The sequence below is a fragment of the Rhamphochromis longiceps genome, linkage group LG9 (assembly GCF_057381845.1).
Source record: "Rhamphochromis longiceps isolate RC_006_pf linkage group LG9, R_longiceps_female_GT1.1, whole genome shotgun sequence".
Lineage (NCBI taxonomy): Eukaryota > Metazoa > Chordata > Actinopteri > Cichliformes > Cichlidae > Rhamphochromis > Rhamphochromis longiceps.
In genome coordinates this window covers 25,114,570-25,135,181 of record NC_140565.1, presented here as the reverse complement: position 1 = coordinate 25,135,181, position 20,612 = coordinate 25,114,570, and the positions used below count along the sequence as shown (strand labels likewise).

Sequence of the window (20,612 nt, the reverse complement as noted above, 5' to 3'; positions counted from 1 at the left end):
TTTGTGAGTGACTTAGGATCATAATGGCAAACACGAGCACTCCCAACAAGGAAATCGAGCCAGTCGTGAAAGTATAAAGTTTCAATTTGCCACATTGAAGCTGTCCGAAGAGGATCCCTTCATATTTAACAGTTTAATATCAAGCTGTTTCATAGTTCCTCGCTGCCAGTGAGCACTCTTCATTATCATACTGTCTGCACAGAAAGGCTGCTATGGAAAAAGACTCGAGGGATTCCCACTTCACTGGAGGTCCAACATTGTCAACCACAGATAGAATTTCATTTTGCACTTCCCATGAAACATTTTTCCCCTCTAATTTACAGTTTTATTATCTTGAAGCCTTCTTACTGAAAGTGATTTCCACAAATACGAATAGCCGTCTCTTTGAAAGTAAGTAGCAGAGTTACAGTCCCTGGTCATAAAGACGCTGCAATCTCCTTATAATGTATAATACTGGGTAGCCAACAAGTGTCCTATAGAGGTGGCCAATTATTGATTTGTAAGAATATTGTTTAAAATAATATAAAGACTGAAACTAACCTGGTTTAAACCCCATTTCAGTTTTCCACTCTATGATTCAGATGCTTTTTGGGGTACTTGGATCCTCATAGTACTTTGTTTTGTTTGTACAACTGCACATCCCTCCATACATCTGGTATGGAAACATATTACATGTCCAAAAGAAAGCATTAGAAATGTTACGGAGCATCGCACGAAGCATAAAAAATTAGATGATCGCTTGCGTCGCTGGTTGTTTACGCCAAGAACTGGGATAAAACACTGTTTTCTCAGATTGCTATTCGCACAGTACCAACCATTAACCTGCATCATAGCTGTAGCCGAAATTACAGAGTGGAAAGAAAATGACTGTCATTTAATATCATAGTCGCTCTGACAAGCACTGGATGTTGAATTGTCACGTGGAGGCGTGCCATGTTGTTTCATCTATAAGTGTTCGCAAAGGCATCCTGAAATGTAACAGTCTCAGTTAGCCATCTCTTTAGCTTTTTAGAGGCCAGACATTAATATGAAGGTTATGTTGCACACCTCTAATGTCTGATCGTGTTTAAATAACCAGACAGACGTGTCCAAATTCACGCTCACACACCAAATAGACATGAAATAGAGGGAAATTTACAAAAAAAAAAAAAAAAAAAGTGCCAGTGTAAAAACACTGATACCAGGCTGTCATGTAGGGAGAAAAACACCTGCTCTTGGCCTCCTTTACTCGGTGCTCATAGGACAGACCCATCAGCAGAACCCAGTCTTTATTATGAGGAGAGTTTGTTTTGCATGACTACAGCACTATTGTGTTGCAGAAATCTATCCACAGACGGGGTTACCTTGTGTCAGAATGACACATGCAAAACACACAGGAATCAATAAGAGCCAAGTTGTCATTGCTGATAACCAGTGGACAGCAGAGGCGAAAGGTGAGAGGAACATTTCACCTATTAGCCTGGGTGGTATTTCAAGTAGATACATTCTGTCTCCTTGAATGTCAACCCACTTTTTACATTTGTATTAGTTGGTTTAGTGATATTAACTTTTTTGCCATTTTTAAAAACATTTCATATTTGTGTCCATCATATTTTGCTTTGATTACTTCTATACAAAACCAAAAGTGAGTTGCAGTAAAACAAGAGTCTGCAGACAAGCCATCAGTTCTTTCACATCCAAATGCTACTATAGGCAAAAACACCTATATGCTAAGATGCAAGTTAGGATGCTCATCACAGTTTAGCATTTTAACTTCATTTGGGATGAATGTTGAGCACCTAAACCAGGTTCAACTGGGCTGTTTTGCCTTTTACTATTGCAAATTAGCTAAAAATATATTCTTAGCAAATAGCCCAACCTATTAAGATTGGAAATGACTAAAAACAAAATGTTTCAAAAGTTAAAAATAAATCAGAGAACATGTCAGACTTTTAATTTGTTAGAACACAACTCGCTGTGCTGCCATTCTGTCAAGTTTCCTACTGAAAAAGAGTTTAGGGGTTTCTTTTCTCAGCTATAAGCCAAGTGTGGAGATGCTACGAGGTACATATTTCATTTTAAGCACGAATGATTATATTACTTGAATAAACCACCTCGGTATAATCAGAAAGCCCCTTCTCCCCTTGTGTAATAATGGGATACGTCTGTTTTGAGCAGGGCTTCAATCTGTGGTTTGGCCACATTTATAGAGTCAGCACATTCTACCCCAATACCTCGCTCCAATATACGAAATTCCTCTGAAAGCATAAACTTTAAATGGAAAAATAGATTTGCCTACTCACTCTTACAGACCGTTTGAGCCACGTTCTAGCACATTTGTCTCCCATTACAGTCATGAGAATGCCAAAGCTCTGTGAGGGAAGCCGCAGGAGGGATTGATCGGCTTTGGTTTATCTGATGCATGGGTCCCCAACTGCAGGCCTCAAGGGCTGGTGTCCTGCAGTTTTTAGATGTGTCCCTGATCCAACACAGCTGATTCAAATGGCTAAATGACCTCCTCAACATGTCCTGAAGTTCTCCAGAAGCCTGGTAATGAACTAATCATTTGATTCAGGTGTGTAGACCCAGGGTGAGATCTAAAACCTGCAGGACACCGGCCCTCGAGGCCTGGAGTTGGGGACCCCTGGTCTGATGCATGAATGACATATCATCGGTATGTTTGTGTTTCAGTGTCCTCACAGGACAAAAAGGTTTGAACAAAGCTGTTTTTTTTTCCTTTCTTGAAATCATTTAGACAAGAATATTGAGATGAAATCGCTCCATTAAATATAATCACAGTGTAATTATAGCTGGAGCCAGGAAACAGTGATAGGGAATCAACTAGTCTGTCCACACTATGTTAATTCTTAGTGATGGCCAAATGAAGCTTTCCGAAGCACTGAAGCTTGTATTGAAAAACGGTTCATTACTCGAAGCTTTTCAACACAGTCCTCTCCGGTGACATCTGGTGGTGAAAATTTTGAAGAGCAGCTTGAATCTGCAAAATAAAACGGACTGCTCAATTATCACTGCTCACTCAAGAGTGGAGTTCTCTCCGATATTGGGCCACCGTTCCGTTGCTTTGAACATGTAATTGGTTTTGTTTTCTCGATTGGGGGGCTGAAAAAAATGTAATGCGTATTTGCGTAATACATTTTGATCAATAAACTTTCCCTATTTAAACATGCACTATGGTGGCCTTTCTTTGCTCATAACTCCTTGATGTTGGTAAATACAATAAGTGAGCAATATATATAATATACATATGATAATGCACAGCACATTATGGAGTATGCCCCTGCTGTGAAGTCCTGCCTCCATCTACTTGTCGTTTAATCACTGGACAGCTAGACAGGTTCATACAAAATATTAGATTAGGCCAATTGTCCTATACATATTTTTGACCTAGGGGTGGGATTGATTGTGAACTGGAAAGGGAAAATGCTTAGGAAGCTGAGTAGGGCTGCATCGTCACTGATTTGTAGAATCATTTTGATTCGATACAGGATCCGATTCAATTTGATTGGAATCTGGAAAGTTTTGCCTCAGTCAGAAATATTACAAGTCTGATCATTTAACAGTATATATCCATAATTTCGTATCTATTAAAAGAAAGCTGACACATGTGAGACTTAATTAGAGATGTAAACAGAGAGTTATGAAACCTGCAGCTGCAGAAGCCAGCGAAAAAAAAAAGAGGCAAACACAGCGCGGACCCGACGACGCACCAAAATCTGACTCTGACGCGTCGGTTCCGCGCTCTGTGTTCACGTTTGTATGCAGAATCCGTAAACCTGCTCCCAGTTACTGTTTTAGCTGCATGGTGTTTGACGACATGTTGTGAGGTTTAACCTGAGATGCTGGCGTTTCAGGCATAATAACGTTAATTTACAAATCGACACGGGATTTTAATGAATCAATATCACTTTATTCAATTTAGCATGGATTGTAATCAGAAAGGCGATAATCAAAACCCACCCCTAATCAAGAACTTGCAAAGTAAAAACATGATCTATGTAAGGTAGCCCTTTTGTTATTTACAGTTAACAAGAGGATTAGTGTTACTGTGCGCTGGCTGAGTCTGTTTCTTTTCTTAGAAATAGTTTCTCCTGCCCTGGAGAAAATCCACTTGCATGGAACAGAAGAGGCTGTGGAGTGCAGGAACTACACTGCAAGTTGGTAGATATGCAGGTATTCCTGGGTCCTGCAGACTATCACCTAAAAACAATAAACAAAATGATTTTCTAAACTGTGTAGCAATGTCATGTACGTATAGTGTCAAATACATTTTTGTAGTCTTCATCAGCTTTAATTCACATGGAAGTGTTCCTAAAGTCATATGCTGTAATGATATTTACATTATGAAAACATGATTTTGGACATTTCAAGTTTTTCCTTCGGCAGATAAAATGAATTGAGCAAAATCAACTCAAAATATTCCCACACGCCAGAACGTCCTCTCTTCCTCGCTGGCTCCATATCTGTCAGTGGAATGATCACCTCGTCGCTATCTGTCACCATCAACACACTCCACGAATCCCGTGGATGATTCACTTCCTTATATCTGTTTGAATCAGGTACCGAAGCAGTTACGTGCGTAATGAAGCTTCGGACGTCACTGGTCACGTGACTTTTGCCAAACGAAGCAAGCCTCGACACAGTGCTTCTGAACCAGTGTGTTGTTTTTTTCGACACACGCTCCGGAGCGTCAGCTTCAAGCGGGCCATCACTATTAATTCTGGTTAAAGCCTGGCTTTCTGTTTCTCTTTGCTTCCAGTCTGATCTAGGGAGACAGTAGCAATGATTATACAAGGTAATCTCAGTGTTTTTAACAGTTTAAAACTACACGGTAAAAACAAAGAGCATCATTTGTCAGCTCTAAGATTTTGCAAACGAGGGCATAAAAAAACTGTCAAGGCTTTGAAATTGGGTAACTTCAACCTGAGGTGAACAAAGACGTTATTTTTCACGCTCTGCTTCATTTGGCTTGGTTTTTGTTTAATAAATAATGACATGGTGTAATCGATTGATCTGAGGGTGTACTTTAGTTTTACCATGTCTGTGTTGTATCTAATGCGTGTACGCGCCCTTAATGAAAAGGAGCTTGTGATTGCAACCTTTTTAAATGATGATCACACCCAATAAATACAAGTTTAGGTTCAAAAGAATTCACATGAATTAGGCAGTATTATAAGATACAGTACACTAGTTCCACTTTGTAACCTGGGTGGTTTTACACTGTTTATTTTGTGACGCAGCTGTTGGACCTACAGCACTGCTTAAATATCGCCATTACAGGCTTTGACTGTCACCCATATGCAATTTTACAGCTATGCTTAACTAAGCACTTGAGAGGAGTAAAATTAAGGGTTTCTGCAACTCCTGTTTTCTAATTTGTTAGCTCTTCACAGACATTCTCCTCTCTGCCACACCCTGCACCCACACTGATGGTCTTAACGTCCACAATTAACTTCAAGTCACCGCCCAGTCTGGCTGAAGGTACAAGACTTTCTTGATTTTAATTTAAATTAGTATAAACCTAAAAATGAAACCAATGACGAATAACACTGTTCCTTCTGTTTCAATCCAGTAGGCTCCTGGTATTCATGTGGATGTCTTTTTGACACATGCCACCCACCTAAACACTGCAAAGTAAGCACCCCACACCATGGAAATGGCACTCCACCCAAAACGGCACAAAAAATCTGATTCCAAGATTTCCAGATCCCAGTACTGATCAGGCATTTGCAGTGCACAGTGGAACACACCTAATGTCCATTGCCCCAACTGGTCTGAGCTGTTTTTGATTTCAGAAGGGGGTTTTCTGGTTGTTCTCATCCTTTAAAGCAAACATCAACTGAATATGCTTAGCTCATACTCCCAAACCCACTTCTTTGCCCTTGTAAATTGCCTGTCAGCCCTTATTCTCTCAGAAAAGTAAACAAAAGAGGCTCGTAAAGCAAAACTGTTAAGAAGACGAGAAAGAAAAAATATGGATACATCTGTCAGGCAACAAATGACATCTGCTTGATAGGAGCAGGCGTTCTTCTTTTATTTAGAAGAGCTGCCTAAGCTTCACATTGAGGAAGTCATTCTGAGCTATAACTCTATCTTTGTCTGCAGCAGCAGCAGACAAAACCCAGTGAAGAGTGCAAAGGCTAGGGTGACAGCAGGTTAGCAAACTGCCTGAGTGTCTTTAACAGGCTCTATAATGGACTGCGGTTGTCTTCAGCGAGCATCTGTTGGACCCCATGTTTTATGGCTCCGTCCTTATTGTGTCTCCAGTAAAGCCCAACGAGCAGAGAGCTGAACAGTCAAGGTAGACTTAATGTCTGCTTGGGGTTTTTTTCTCAGGGAAATACGAGTTGCAGTCATGAATCAGATCTACCGTGTCAGTGTGCCTTTATTTGTGAAATGTCCATTCATCAGTAATGTGGCTGCAGATCTTAAAGCACAGTGATTGTATAACTGTGCAAAGGTGCAGTTTTTACCCATGCTAACAATTCAATTCAATTTTATTTATACAGCGTGAAATCACAACAACTATTGCCTCATGGCGCTTTATATTGTAAGGTAAACCCTACAATAATACATACAGAGAAAAACCCAACAATCATATGACCCCCTATGAGCAAGCACTTTGGCAACAGTGGGAAGGAAAAACTCCCTTTTAACAGGAAGAAACCTCTGGCAGAACCAGGCTCAGGGAGGGGCGGGGCCATCTGCTGTGAGCGGCTGAAGTGAGAGAAGGAAGACAGGATAAAGACAGGCTGTGGAAGAGAGTCAGAGAATAATACAGGTAACAACACGTCCATGTATCAGTATGTGGTTGATCAGCCCATATGTGCATTATGACCTTTTAAACAAGTATTCTCACAAGATGAAACACATTTTTCATCAGCAGCTTGTTTTGCATATGTTGTTCTCTGTAATCACAATGATGCTGATCAAATAGCATCAAAATGCTAATCAAAAGCATCCCTAGAAAAATGAAGACTGGAGCTTTAAAAGACATAATCACTAAATATGAAGGAAAACAAATTTGGTATAAATGAACTGGTTCAACTTGGGTTCTTAGGATTTTGACATATACTGCAGCTAGCCACTGGGGAACATTCACAATATCTTGGCTTTGCCTCTGGGTAGCTGGCATGTTCACAGCCCTATCCAATCTGGCTCTAACTCTGTGACAAATGTTCTGATTAAGGGCCTCATCATTTATGGGTATGGATCGAAATATAGCAGCAATCACCAGGACGCTTCGGACTTTCTCGACTTGAAACAGGATCTTGAGATCAGCACCTTCTCTCAAAGTATGTAATCATTACTTATGCTTCTAGCATTACAGCTTACTGCTGCTATTATTCGACACTTGTGCCAAACAGTGAAACGGTACATTATATGTTCTATATGCTCTCATTAAAGTCAGATTTATTCTAGATTTACAGTTGTACAGATGTAAAATTTAAGCAGATTTTTAACCTAAAATAAGGAAATAGGAAATGTTAAAATAAAGTTTCCTGCATCTGAACAAGGCCTGACAACATAGTTTTATGGACACTCTGGTATCTTAAAACTAAATGTTCTTAAGCTGCTTTGTTAAGTCAAATGAATACAGTAAAAAAAGATAAATGATATTGATGAAACGCAGGTGTCAGAAATTATTTTAGGCAAGAACTTCAAGCTTTACATAATATAAGTAGTTACACACCTCATAAATCATACAATGTAAGACAGACTGGTCTTTAGATTGCACGGCAGAATGGAGTATACAACATTTGCCTCGTACTGTATACTGCCATGATTTACTGGGCACACTGGGATGGGGCTGTGAACTAATGGAATATCTAATGTCTCTGTGAAAGAGACTTTAATCAGTTGTGAGACCTCCAGCTTGCAACTTTACCATATAAATCTGAGATAGGCTGCACGGCAGAAGGCCCAGGCTGTGAGTTACATCCCGAGGCTCTGTGTGTTTATACTCTGTACATACAGTGTGGATTTACGTGAGAGGGGTTCCAGTAAAACTCAAGTCGCGTTGGGTATTTTTCGGTATATGCTTGTTGTACTTGTAAACAAAATCTCAGAGTACTCAAACATACACAAATCAAGATGTCATCAAACACATGATGATAATAGTACCATCTGCAGTATCATCATTTGCCAGAAAATCTCATCCCATCTGCCAGGATGTCAGCATTAATGCCGTTATGTCTTCATGCTTCCATTACTTCGTCACTGTTGTGGAGCAGCCACAGGTGTCTCACAATACCACAATTTACTGCTTGATATAAAACTGTCACAAGTGGATAATGCCCAGCCCTTGAATGCGCTTGCATCCGTGAAAGTCATGCGGTTTCACAGAGCTGTGCGCCGAACAGCTCGCAACTTTTTGTGTTGCGAACATGATGTCTCAGATCTGTCTGACCTTATTTTGCATTTTGTATGCGGCAACACGATAAAGCAGATGTGGTGTTTGGTGTTTTTTTTTAACTCTGTCTTTCAGAGTCACATGCTGTTTTTCCCCTTTTCAGAAGGATTACCACTTTCTGATACTGGACTTGTTCTTGTTTTTCCAGGTCTGATGACTACCATAAGAAAAAGGCTATTTATAGAAGTGTGTAGAAGTGTTGAACCGCTGAACATTTCTGTATTGTTTGCTAGGATGTATGGAAATATCTTTGCTAAGTTGTCTGTCATGTGTAGGCACTATACTGGTTCATCCCTTGTGCTATGTGTCTTTTTATGTTTGGATGATTCGTAGGTCAGTGTTAAGTGGCTTAACAAGCTCACACAAAAAGCACATTCCTCTAAGGTACAAGAACCTGACCAATGACCTGAGGATACTGTAAATAAAAGGCAATGAAGTTCAGGCAAAGAACTCAAGTATCACACAGTGACACGCTTTTACTTGTTCTATTTTTACCACAATAATACTAAGTAACTTCCGCAAAATCATTGCTGTTAAAATGTTGCACTGGAGATAAAACTGTAATCATTCATGTGTCATTCTGTTGAATATTGGCGCACACTGAGGTGCGCAATCATGATGCGCACGAGGGGTTTTCAGCAACCACGTGAACCACTACAGATGATCCACCTGTAATTAACCTCGTGAGCCATCGTGTGGTAAAAGCAGACCGAACAGGCTCCAACAGCATGTCCTTTGCACGACTATGTTTTCAGTCTTTCTATAGCCAATGTGGTCATTTAAAATCCTGTATCCAAGTCTTCAGGTCGCCCATCTATTTATACAGAAAAAATACGAAAATTCAAATAAGATCAAGGACATCGTGGGGTATTTGTTATACATTTGTCTTTATTATCCTTTATTTATCCAGGTGAGATTTAAATCTAATTTCCAAGAAAGGCCTGGCCAATAGGGCAGCAAAAGCTAATACGACACATAATAATATAACAAGTAAAAAACAAATACTATATTGCATACAGACAAGTGAGCACAAACGTGTGAATAATACAAAATAGCAGATCATTAAAAGCCACATTAAAAACAGTCACACTGGCTAAAAGAGCTATTCTCTCGCTTTAAATATACATACAGGACAACACATACAGTACACAAACAGTAAATATAAATTTAGAGTAACGCACCTTAAAATTTCTGGTTAATCACTTAATATCTTGAATTGCGTATCTCAGAACACTATCTTACTCTGCAATTTTTCCATTTGTACGTTAGCATTTCGACATTTTAAGATAATAACACGAAATTTCAACATTTGCAACTTAAAAACTTTGGTTAATAATTTTACATTTCAAATTGCTTATTACAATTTTTTCACTCAGAAATAATTTGAAATTTCGAGATACTTAGTAGGTGAAAAATTTGACATAATTACCAAAAATTTATAAATATTTTAATTTGGCAGTTGTTCAGGCAGGGGGTGTCTGTGTGTAATGTAAGTGGCTAATCTCCAAAAGTTGATTCTGTTCATCTGGACGTAGCGTTTTGTGGGAGAAACGTTTCGTCACTCATCCAAGTGACTTCTTCGAAGAAGTCACTTACTTAGGTAAACGTTACTTACCTGGATGATTGAGCATGCATCAAGACGTAAGTGGCTAATATGAAAATTTCAAGTTACACAAGCACACACTCTAGTGGACAAAGAACAGACTTCAGTGCACAAATTCTGACTGCGATGCGCCGCCAAAACACCAGAGGAACGTGTCAGTATTTTGATATCATTGTACCCATGTGGAGAAAGTAGCCGAAGAAGAAAAAGCCCCCTCAGCTGAGGAAAATGGCCGACGTTGAGATGGAGATCTCGTCCAGGAGAATGAATAATGGCAACGAGCACGTGTAAGTTATTAAATTACAGATACTTAAAGTTTGTGGCAGTAAGTTATAGGCCTCTTTCAGGTCGAATATGAAGGGAAGTGTTATCATTGCCGGGGCTAACGGAGTAGCAAGTTCACGTTGTTGCCGGGGCATGCTCACGATAGGCTAACGTTCTTGGCTAGCTAGCTAATGTTCTTCAGCGCGGCTAGCACTAAGTTTCGGTGATAGCATGTAGAAGTGTACCTCATCCGCGTTTGTGTGTATTTGCCTCAATAAAGTGTACCTGCTAAGCCACACGCAGTGTAAGGTTTGTACTCGCTCCCAAGCAGCTATCATGTAATGTAAGTTAGCATAGCAAAAATTATTCAGTGGATGTAGCTGCTTAGCACTAACTTTGCTAAAGACGGTTAGCATGTCAGAGCTAATGAGTGAAAATCATCTTGGCGGTCTCGCTCGGAGAAAGAGGGAGCAAGTGAAGGTTACACGGGGATTTACCGAGTGTCACTCTCTCATCAACGAGCGATTCTGATCAGTGTTTCTACAGCTTCATGCTAAACTGACCACGTTATATAATCCCGGTATGCCCGATGTTAAACACCTTACGCTTACCTAAAATGGTACACTTCGGGCGATGATGGGTTAAACTCGGAAATGAATGTTGTGTAAGCTATGAACTGATTTTTAGACTAAATGTTCACAATGACTGCAAGTTACCTCGAGGAAAGAATAGCTATCTTTATGATCTTTTTATGTACATGTATTAAAATTAAAACTACTGATCACGTTGTATGATGTTTGTTACTGTAAATCGTGTTCACTTCATTGTGTATTAAAGAAATAATAATTGGACAGAGTTTCCTATTTTTCCAGATTTAAAGGGGAAAAAATAATAGTGCCACAAGAAGATTTGATGTGTAACTGAAATTTTTAGTTGATTATCATAGTGTTTTATATCCCAGACACTTAAACTTAAGCACCTGTCAGTATTTTGGACAGATGGCAGAACTCTGTGCGTCTCATTTTATGGGATGTTATCAGTTGCATTCAGGGTCAGGCATTGCTATGGTCGTGTGTTCCTACTACCAGTCCAAAAACAATATTTGACACAGTTGTGTCTATTTTTTAGACCTTTGTTTCCTTTTGACTTCAGTCAGCCAAATAATTTAGCACTAAAGCAATTAAATATTTTTTTTTTGAAACAGGAAGCAAGATCTGGAAAGCCATGAACGAAGTGGAAATGAGGACAGCGGCGACATATCTGAAGAGGAGGAGGAGGAGGTAGGGCTTGACAATGTGAGGACCTCAATGCCATCAAGTGGTGTCATCTCTTTTAACACAAAACTCAGACTATACCAAACTGTGCTACTATAACTTGCTGTAGGATCAACTTTTACCAAAATTTAGTAACACTTTTTGTCTACATCAGTCATTCTGAATACAGTCTAGGTTGGTTAGGTGGTAAAAACTCAAAGAAAACAAGATTATATCTGTTTACACCATAACTAAGAATTACAGAGATCATCTGTCAACTAAATTGATTGTTATCCTGGTATGTTCACATCCTAGGAGGAGGCTGAAACTAATGGCGAGAAGACAGAGGAGGGGTCCAAACATCACAGCAGTAGCGGTAAACACAAGCGGAAAAAACACAAGCATCGCAGTAAGCACAAAAAGCACAAACATGCCTCTGATGAGGACAAGGACCGCAAACGCAAGCATCGTCACAAACATAGGAAACACAAACGCAAAGAGGGCTCCTCTCCCTCTGCCGCTGTCCTCTTTGGCTCCTCTACTCATAGAAAAGCTGAATCTTCTCCTTCTTCTGGAAATCCAAGTCTGGATGACAGGGCCTTGCTGGAGGATTTGGAGAAACAGAGGGCCATGATCAAAGCTGAACTTGACAGCCAGTTGATGGAGGGAAAAGTTCAGTCTGGCATGGGTTTGATCCTTCAGGGGTATAACTCTGGATCTGAAGAGGATGGAGATGCAAGGTTCAGAAATGGAGAACCACGACAAAGGGGCAGCTCAGGTAAACCTATATCACCCAGAGGAAAAAGTGGCAAATCTAGACGGGACTCAACAGAGGGCAGTAAGTCTAGCTCCAAACGCCGTAGTCGGAGTAAGTCTGCAGACAAGCTAGCCAAGGAGTCTAAGCAGGACAAGGTGACCAAAAGCACCAAGGACACAGGTGTAAAAGACAGAGGGCGAGGAAGGAGCAGGTCAAAAGACAGGAAGGGTTCACACAGCACTGATAGGTCCAAGGAGAGAAGGAAGTCCAACTCTCCTTCCAGCTTCAGGGGAGAGCAGAAAGTCGGCCGCACTGATAAACGGTCCTCTCCACAGCGGGATGACAGACCCAACCAGGAAAGAGTGAGCCGACGGTCCAGATCGCCTGGACGAGAACGGCCAAGTCGCTCAGATGCTGACCGGGACAAACGGCCAGCCAAGTCACCATCCAAGGACACTTCTTTAGGAAAGGAAAACCGCTCCCCTCATAGACGAGGGGCTCACAGCCCTGCAAGGAAACGCAGCGCTTCCCCTCGCCATAGAGATGCCCGCTACCCTTCGGCTAGTGCCTCAGAAAGGATATCAAAACAGAGCCACTCTCCATCCAGAACTAGGTTCTCGCCCCAGAGACGCCGTAGCCGCTCACTAGAGGTCAGGAGGCGAGATGCTGAGAGACAGGAGTCACCACTGAGGTTAGTGCACACCTCTGGCTTTTCCAACGTTTCCCATAATAAGCTGATTGTGACAGATGACAGAATTGTCTTTCAGTTTCAGATGAATAAAAGTGAGTTTGCAAAAATGTAAAATATTTGAGTGTTCATTTATAAAAGCTAAAGATTTATTTATTTATTTATTTATTTTTTTGTAAACTGGAAGATAATGATATATTTAACTTAGTTTAAATGCTGATCCAAAGTTGCGGAGAAAAAAAAGTCTTGAAGGCGCAAAAGTAAAGTTATGACAGATTTTGAAATATTATTTTTTATGTTCTTCCAGGAAGCGCTCTCGGGCAGATGTTGGACCAGGCAGAGACCGATCGCGTGATACCAGTCCGAGATCATCGTCTCGCCGCAGGATGAGTCGCTCGCCTCTAAGACGACGGTCCCCATCGCCACGCCGCCGCTCCCGCTCTTCCCCCCGCAGACGGAGCAGGTCTCCACTGAGACGGAGGTGATGGCCGCTCACTTTTCACTCAACTTGTCTACATGTGACAGAAGACATTATCCCAAGTCACAACAAAGCAGTTCTCAAAAGTCGCTGGAGAACTCTTGTGTTTCTCTAATTAGTTTTTGGTGGTCCAACAGTTGTTTAGATATGAATTCTGTTTATATCCCTGTCTGCTAGTACCTTTCCCCCCTCTTTTCTTTTTGAAGTAAATAATGATTCCTGTCATCACGTCTGTGCCTCACAGGTCTGGGGAGAGAGACCGATATGGTCGACTCCGACAGTATCGACGCTCAATGTCCCGCGATCGGGAAAGAAGACGACGCAACAGAGATGAAGACAAGTTCAAGGGAAGTCTCTCAGAAGGCATGAAAGTCGATCAGGAGTCCTCAGAGGAAGAAGTGTAAGTAAAAGTGAGATAAAAACTAAGATCCGATCGGGTTCGCCATACAGAGTTCAAATTTGCTGTGAAACGGTGTGGTACGTCTCTGCAGCCATTCATATCAACTGCTTTTGGTGAATTAATGCTGGCACTAATGAATCAAAACAAAGTTGAGTCCTTAGCATTTGTAGATATTGATTAGAAATAAGACAATTTTTACCATCTCGTCTTTGAGGACGTCCATGATCTGTAGCTGATATCATATCCTGTTTCACATTAATGCATCAGGGCACGATTTGTTGCTTAGTCGTTAACAGGAAAGTGTTTCCTTTGTAATTTTAATTTCTGGCATGTTTTTGCAGTTTGGAGGATTTTGATGGTGAGGAGATAGATGAAGAAGCTCTCATTGAGCAGCGCCGCCAACAGCGCATGGCCATCGTCCAGGTCTGTTTATACCCACGCTAATTCATGTCTGGAATTTTTGTAACTTCTATAAGTGGATTTGATGAGTGACCTTCTTACATCAGCTGTTCTTTCCACTTTACAGAAGTACAAAATCGTGAACGAGGACACCAATCAGACGTCAGAGCCCAGCAGCCCCCAGAGCAGCACGCGTAGCCGTTCGCCCTCACCCGATGACATCTTGGAGCGAGTAGCCGCAGACGTGAAGGAGTACGAGCGCGAGAACGTTAACACCTTCGAGGCCAGCATCAAAGCCAAGCACAACCTCATCGCCCAGGAGAAAGATGGTAATGTTCCAATCAGAATGATGACTGTTAGCATACAAGGCCAACTGAATGAACCACACTGTCAGCTGTGAGCATCCTGGTTGGCTGCAAATTCAGGGGATCTCTTTAAAATAGTCTAATGGATTATAGGAGGATGCAGATATGTTCTTTTCCTTCTCCTTGTTAGCATGGAGAAGGACTTGAATCTCTTAAAGACTCTTGTATGTTACCCTATTACCTGCTTGTCACAATAAGAGCAAGCAGAAGCCTTTGAGAGTTTTTTTTTTTTAATTGTTATTAGTATTTTATTTATGTTTTTTAGCTGAAATGTTATTTCCAGAACTACTGCAGAGGTTGAAATCTACTTTTTCGCACCTGACACTGGCAGGTGTTTTGGCTGATCTGAGCATAAGTGGACAGCTTAAGCACAGAAGTGAATGCATTCAGGACACAGTAATGTCTGATTGCTTGAACTGCAGGAGGTCTGGGTGTGTTAGAGCCACTTGTTTTTAGCAGCGTGTTCTTTGATGTGTCCTTGGCCATACTACATCACTGCATACTGACCTGACATCCTACAAAGTATACTCTCTTCCTTTATGTGCTCCTGAATTTTATTATAAAGTTAAACAGGCAGAATGAATGAATTAAAAGTGGGAGACCCCATCTGTATTGTTTTGATTCTGCCATAGCTAACATATGAAATGCATTGCATTTCCCACCAGTTTAAATCAACGCATTTGGTCTTTGCGACTGTTTGTTTTTTGTTTTGCATATGAAGCGGAAGAATCCAAATTTAAATACCAGTGACCGCTGAAAACACATAACAAACACAGAGCTCGTTTAAAATGGTCAGTTTTAGGCCAAATACAAACGTGCCTTCATGTGTTATCTTAGCAAAAAGGAGACAGCTTGACCCAGGTAACGACAGACTGTTCTGCGCTGTCCTTCCTTTACTTCCACCCCTCACTTAAGCCTTTGAAATTTTTCTGAGAAGAGATTTGAGTCGCTGCCTGTGCCCACTTGATCACTGAAGAGCACAGTCTTCTGTGAGCATGGCGGAGAGATGAAACCTAACAGTTAAAAGCTCCTTCTGTCAGAGATGGCAATCTTTTGGACAGCCTGTTCCCAGTTTTCTGGCTGTGATTTTTGTTGAAAGCAAAATGGCACTTTTCAGTTTTTTGTTTTTTTTTCTTTCTTTTGGTTTTGTCACAGTCCCTTCAGCAGAAATGAATCAAATCAAGTTTATAAACGTGAAATGTGATTAAAAAGCGTTTTTACATTACTTGAAATTGGAGCTAGGACGCTGCATTAATATTGCTTCCCTGCAGTTTGGAACAATTTGGTATTTTCATTTTAACACAGGGGCATGTTAAAAAACGTCCAGTACAGGAAGTACACATGTCTAAAAGGGTATTTGGTGGCTCGTTTGTGTGAGAAATGCAGCGTTTTGTGATGCAGGGATTTTAATTTTGTTTCTTTCTGTCATGTGTTCATTCAGTTGCTGGCTTGTAATCCAAAGCCTGGTGTCTCTGCCACCTGCAGCATGTTTTGATCTCTGCAGAGTATGTGAATCAAACACAAGTTCCAGATATACTGTTTTTTACAACATGCTGAATGAGCAGAAACTCATCTTTTGCTGGTATAATTTGTTGTTGTTGTTGTTGTGTGTCTCAGGATCTAACCCGAAGAAGCCTTCAGCTCCAGACATGTTTACCGAGTCAGATGACATGTTTGCTGCAGACTTTGACGTAAGTATTTAAATACTGAGCTCAGTAGGGCATCTTAAAATCTTCACTTATTTTTAATTTGTGTCTTTGTGTCGTTCTTCAGAAGAGTGTAAATTATTGAGGCACACCAGTGAATTACTGACCTCTGTTTTTTTTCATGCTGTTTCTGCAGAGTGCCAGGATGAGAGCAGCAGGTGTAGGAAAGGACTTCAAGGAGAACCCCAACCTCAGGGACAACTGGACTGATGCTGAGGGTTACTACCGTAAGTGTTTCCTTTCTGTTAACTGTAGGTTAAGGTGACATTTTATGCTTGTTTAATGTCACCAGGAATGAAGGTTGTAGCCTGTTTGCGTTCGTCGCACATCAAAGTTTGTTTTTAAGTGCAACGAGAGACTTCGTCTCAGTCATTTTACACATTTGTAAATTGTGTTGTTGTTTAGGAGTGAACATCGGGGAGACGCTGGACAAACGTTACGACGTGTATGGCTACACTGGACAAGGTGTGTTCAGCAATGTGATCAGAGCCAGAGACACTGCCAGAGCCGGCCAGGAGGTGGCAATCAAGATCATCCGAAACAACGAGCTCATGTGAGTCTTCCCATGAATGCCAGCATTTCATATGTGAAAGTTATTGATCTGTTTAAATACCGTAATGGCTTCACTCCTGACAAGATGTATGTTTGAACAGGCACAAGACCGGATTAAAAGAGCTGGAATTCCTCAAGAAGCTGAATGACGCTGATCCCGATGACAAGTTCCACTGCCTGCGCCTTTTCAGGCACTTTTACCACAAGCAGCATCTTTGTTTGGTGTTTGAGCCTCTAAGGTACTCGGAGAGAGGACATCACATTCATTTTCATCATATTTTGAAAGGTGTGCTTTTCATCAATTACCTCAGCATAATTCATGAGTTTGTAAATTTTTCATTTGTAGCATGAATTTGCGAGAGGTGCTGAAGAAGTACGGTAAAGATGTTGGGCTTCACATCAAAGCTGTGCGTTCCTACAGCCAGCAGCTCTTCTTGGCTCTCAAGCTGCTCAAACGATGCAACATCCTCCACGCCGACATCAAGCCAGATAATATCCTGGTATGACTCAAATGCTCAGTCATCTTAAATCGGCTCACAGAATGACCAAAGTAGTTGTGCCACGTGTGATTTCTATTCATGTCTTTAAAAGGTGAACGAGTCAAAGACCATCCTGAAGCTGTGTGACTTTGGTTCGGCGTCACATGTTGCTGACAATGACATCACACCATATCTGGTCAGCAGATTTTACAGGGCTCCAGAAATTAGTAAGTACCACTATTTATTCTTTTCTTTAAATATTCACCATTAATCAGCTCGTTTTAAATTTGAAGTTTGCTCATAATTTCTTCCTCAGTCATAGGAAAGCCGTACGACTATGGCATCGACATGTGGTCCGTCGGCTGCACTCTGTACGAGCTTTACACAGGCAAAATCCTGCTTCCTGGATCTTCCAACAATCACATGCTCAAGCTGGCTATGGACCTCAAGGGCAAGATGCCCAACAAGGTGAACTTGCATCATATAATTTCAGTTCCTTTAGTGATTGTTTCCCCTTTTCTAGATGAAGGGAGATGTGTTGCTCTACTGTGCACTGTTCAAGAAGACTGATGCAATGTTTTGGATTCTTTCCACAGATGATCCGTAAAGGATTGTTCAAAGACCAGCACTTCGATCAGAATTTGAACTTCTTGTACATTGAAGTAGACAAAGTGACTGAAAGGGTAAGGTGTTCTTTCTTGCCTCTAAACCATTCTTTTTCTTTTTTTTTACATGTCCCTCTATTTTAATAGCAGTTTTAAAAGTTTTATATTTTTGTTGCTCAACGCCTTTAGGAGAAGGTGACAGTGATGAGCACCATCAACCCCACCAAAGACCTGCTGGCAGACATGATAGGAGGCCAGCGGCTGCCTGAGGACCAGAGGAAGAAGGTAATGCAGCTGAAGGACCTGCTGGATGGAACGCTGATGCTGGACCCAGCCAAGCGCATCAGTATCAACCAGGCTCTGCAGCACCCCTTTATCCAGGAGAAGATCTGAAACGCTGAACACCATACACTCCCAGAGCAACACAGACAGAGCCAACCACTAAACCTGCTCTGACGAGAACTCTGCAGTGAGGCAGACAACTCACAGACTGTTCAGAATGTCATGGATTTTTTTATTTTTTTTCGTCCTCAGCTTCATTTTGTTTATGGATGCATAATTGTGTTTTATTGTAAATAGATCATTGAAATGGTAGCCATTCTTGAAAACATAGGTTTGTTTTTTTTTCTTCAATTGTCACTGTAAACTTTTCCCTGATATCCAATGAGTTACAGTTTCTTTTTTTAATTTAACTGGCATCGGAGAAACAGATGTTTAAAAGAAAAATATGATTCCTGTAAATACTGTGTATGTCTATTGCATTAACAATCTCGAGCAGCAGACAGTTGAATTTTGTCGTAGTTGCAGACGTCCTAACATAAACACACCTTTCCTCTTTTATAACCACATTGCTCATTGTGGGGCGATGCATGCTTTTGAATGTGCACCCTTTGTGCTATAGATTTGCGTGGTGCAGGCCTGTAAAAATGCTCTGTATGTGCATCAGTGTCCCACATGTGACGACGACAACCTCCCCGCTCCACCACTAACCAGTCCTCGGGTCTCGAGGTCTGAGCTGAAGGAATAGATGCATATTATGGACTCCTTACAAAAAGTTTTTGTTTTGTTTTTTCTTAATTTTTAAAGCAGGTAGTCATTGTTTTCTGTTGCCGGTCGATTCCATTTTTAACCTTCCTCTCCCTCCAGCACTCTGGCTAGGTCGTGGCTCTTAAGGCTCTCACATTCAAGTGCCTCCTGTACGAGCCTAGTGTGTTAAAACACCAAACAATGCTGGCCGATTGAAGCCAACCCCACCTCTCTTCCACTGTTGTATATAGTCCATAGTTACTGTCATTTCATGTATGATTTGTTTTGTTTTAAGTAAGTGGTTAAAAAAAAAAAAAATCTTGTGATTTCAATAAAGAATAGTTGTGGAAACGCTGCTGAAAGAGCACCTTCAGTATAAGAAGTTTTTAGTAATAAAATGTTTCCTATTGTATACCAAACACCCTTTCTTCATTTGAATGTGATGTAGCACTGTTCAGCTTGTTTATCCATAATTTTAATGGCTTTTCTGGTGTAGAGATGCATGAACAGAATTGAGAATGGAGAGGGGGGGGGGGTGTCTTACTTCACAGGATCCTCCGTCTCCGCTAAGTGAACTCTTAAGGATGCAAAGGGGGTGTTGGAAAAGGTGGCAAGCTTCCTTTTTTTTTTTTTTTTTTTGAGAGGGAAGGAAAAAATTGTTGAGACAGCCGCAGCCTCTGAGCATCAAAAGTAAAAGCGCTCCATCTTGTATCCCATTGGAACAATTTAAAGGTCTCTTGCTCTCCCTCTCCGCAGTCTAACTGTAGCCTTCGTTCTCGTTGTATGATTGCACTTGTGTCGAGCTCCTTAAAAGCATAATGGGAGTCTCGCTTAGAAAAGACTCCGATTTTTTTTTTTTCTCGCTCTGGAAAGTCAGGCGGGGAGAGAGGGGGGGGGGGTGGAAGTGATGCAAGATCTCACTGTGCTCACACTAAAAGGACTTCTGATTGGAGCTGATGGGCTGTCAGCTTTAAGGGGCCTGTAAATAGACGTGGGCTATAGACCTGCTGGCTTTAATCTCAACATAGATGAGGACGTGACTGCTTTTAATGTGAATATGTAACCAAACATGTAATTTATATCCATCAACTTCATGAGCTCCAACCTTACAGTGTAGTCTCTGTTGATGATCAAAAGAGGGCATCAGGAACACTCGCGCTTCTCTGAATGAATTTACTCATGTTGGAACATTGTGTTTACTTTTAATGGCAGAATATTTCCACACAGTAGTCTGAAGTAGCATCAGACTATTTTATTTTGTATCTTGCAGTCTTTTTCTTCTTTTTTTTAAAATAAACTTGCACAATATTGTTCCTTTTAGTGACTTTGATTTATAGTAAATTGAGGTGGATGTGTGCAGAGTTGCTGAAGTAGCTCGGTTTCTTATCTTGGGTTTGTGTCTTTATGAAAACAGGCACAGAGTTCAAAGCAATATGTTTCATATAATATCAAAACCGCAGTATAAAGAAGGGAAGACACTTAAAATATAATTTCCATTTTTATTAAAACCATACAAACATTTGTAGTCAGTTATAAAAGAGCAAAGTGGCTCTTCTGGCGGAGGGGCAGCGCTGGGCACTTGAAGCTCCGCTCTGAGCCAGATCTGCCTGGCCTCTGCCCAGGGCCT

The 20,612-nt window shown here is 41.0% G+C and overlaps 1 protein-coding gene across 2 annotated transcripts; it reads left to right on the top strand.

Annotated features, from left to right (window-relative positions):
* Positions 1 to 10,151: 10,151 nt before the first annotated feature.
* On the top strand, positions 10,152 to 19,404 carry prpf4bb (pre-mRNA processing factor 4Bb). Of its 2 annotated transcripts, none has more exons than XM_085419034.1 (16): positions 10,152 to 10,300; positions 11,482 to 11,572; positions 11,846 to 12,978; positions 13,283 to 13,456; positions 13,698 to 13,853; positions 14,195 to 14,276; positions 14,380 to 14,581; positions 16,235 to 16,308; positions 16,460 to 16,550; positions 16,729 to 16,876; positions 16,977 to 17,114; positions 17,222 to 17,375; positions 17,467 to 17,581; positions 17,671 to 17,822; positions 17,951 to 18,037; positions 18,149 to 19,404. In XM_085419034.1, the coding sequence occupies exons 1-16, from the start codon at positions 10,242 to 10,244 to the stop codon at positions 18,350 to 18,352; spliced, it is 3,060 nt and encodes a 1,019-aa protein (XP_085275160.1). In that variant the 5' UTR covers positions 10,152 to 10,241; the 3' UTR covers positions 18,353 to 19,404. The 2 variants fall into 2 exon arrangements, with proteins under 2 accessions (XP_085275160.1, XP_085275161.1); XM_085419035.1 differs by having other exon boundaries at positions 10,153 to 10,300; positions 11,482 to 11,557.
* Positions 19,405 to 20,612: the final 1,208 nt, after the last annotated feature.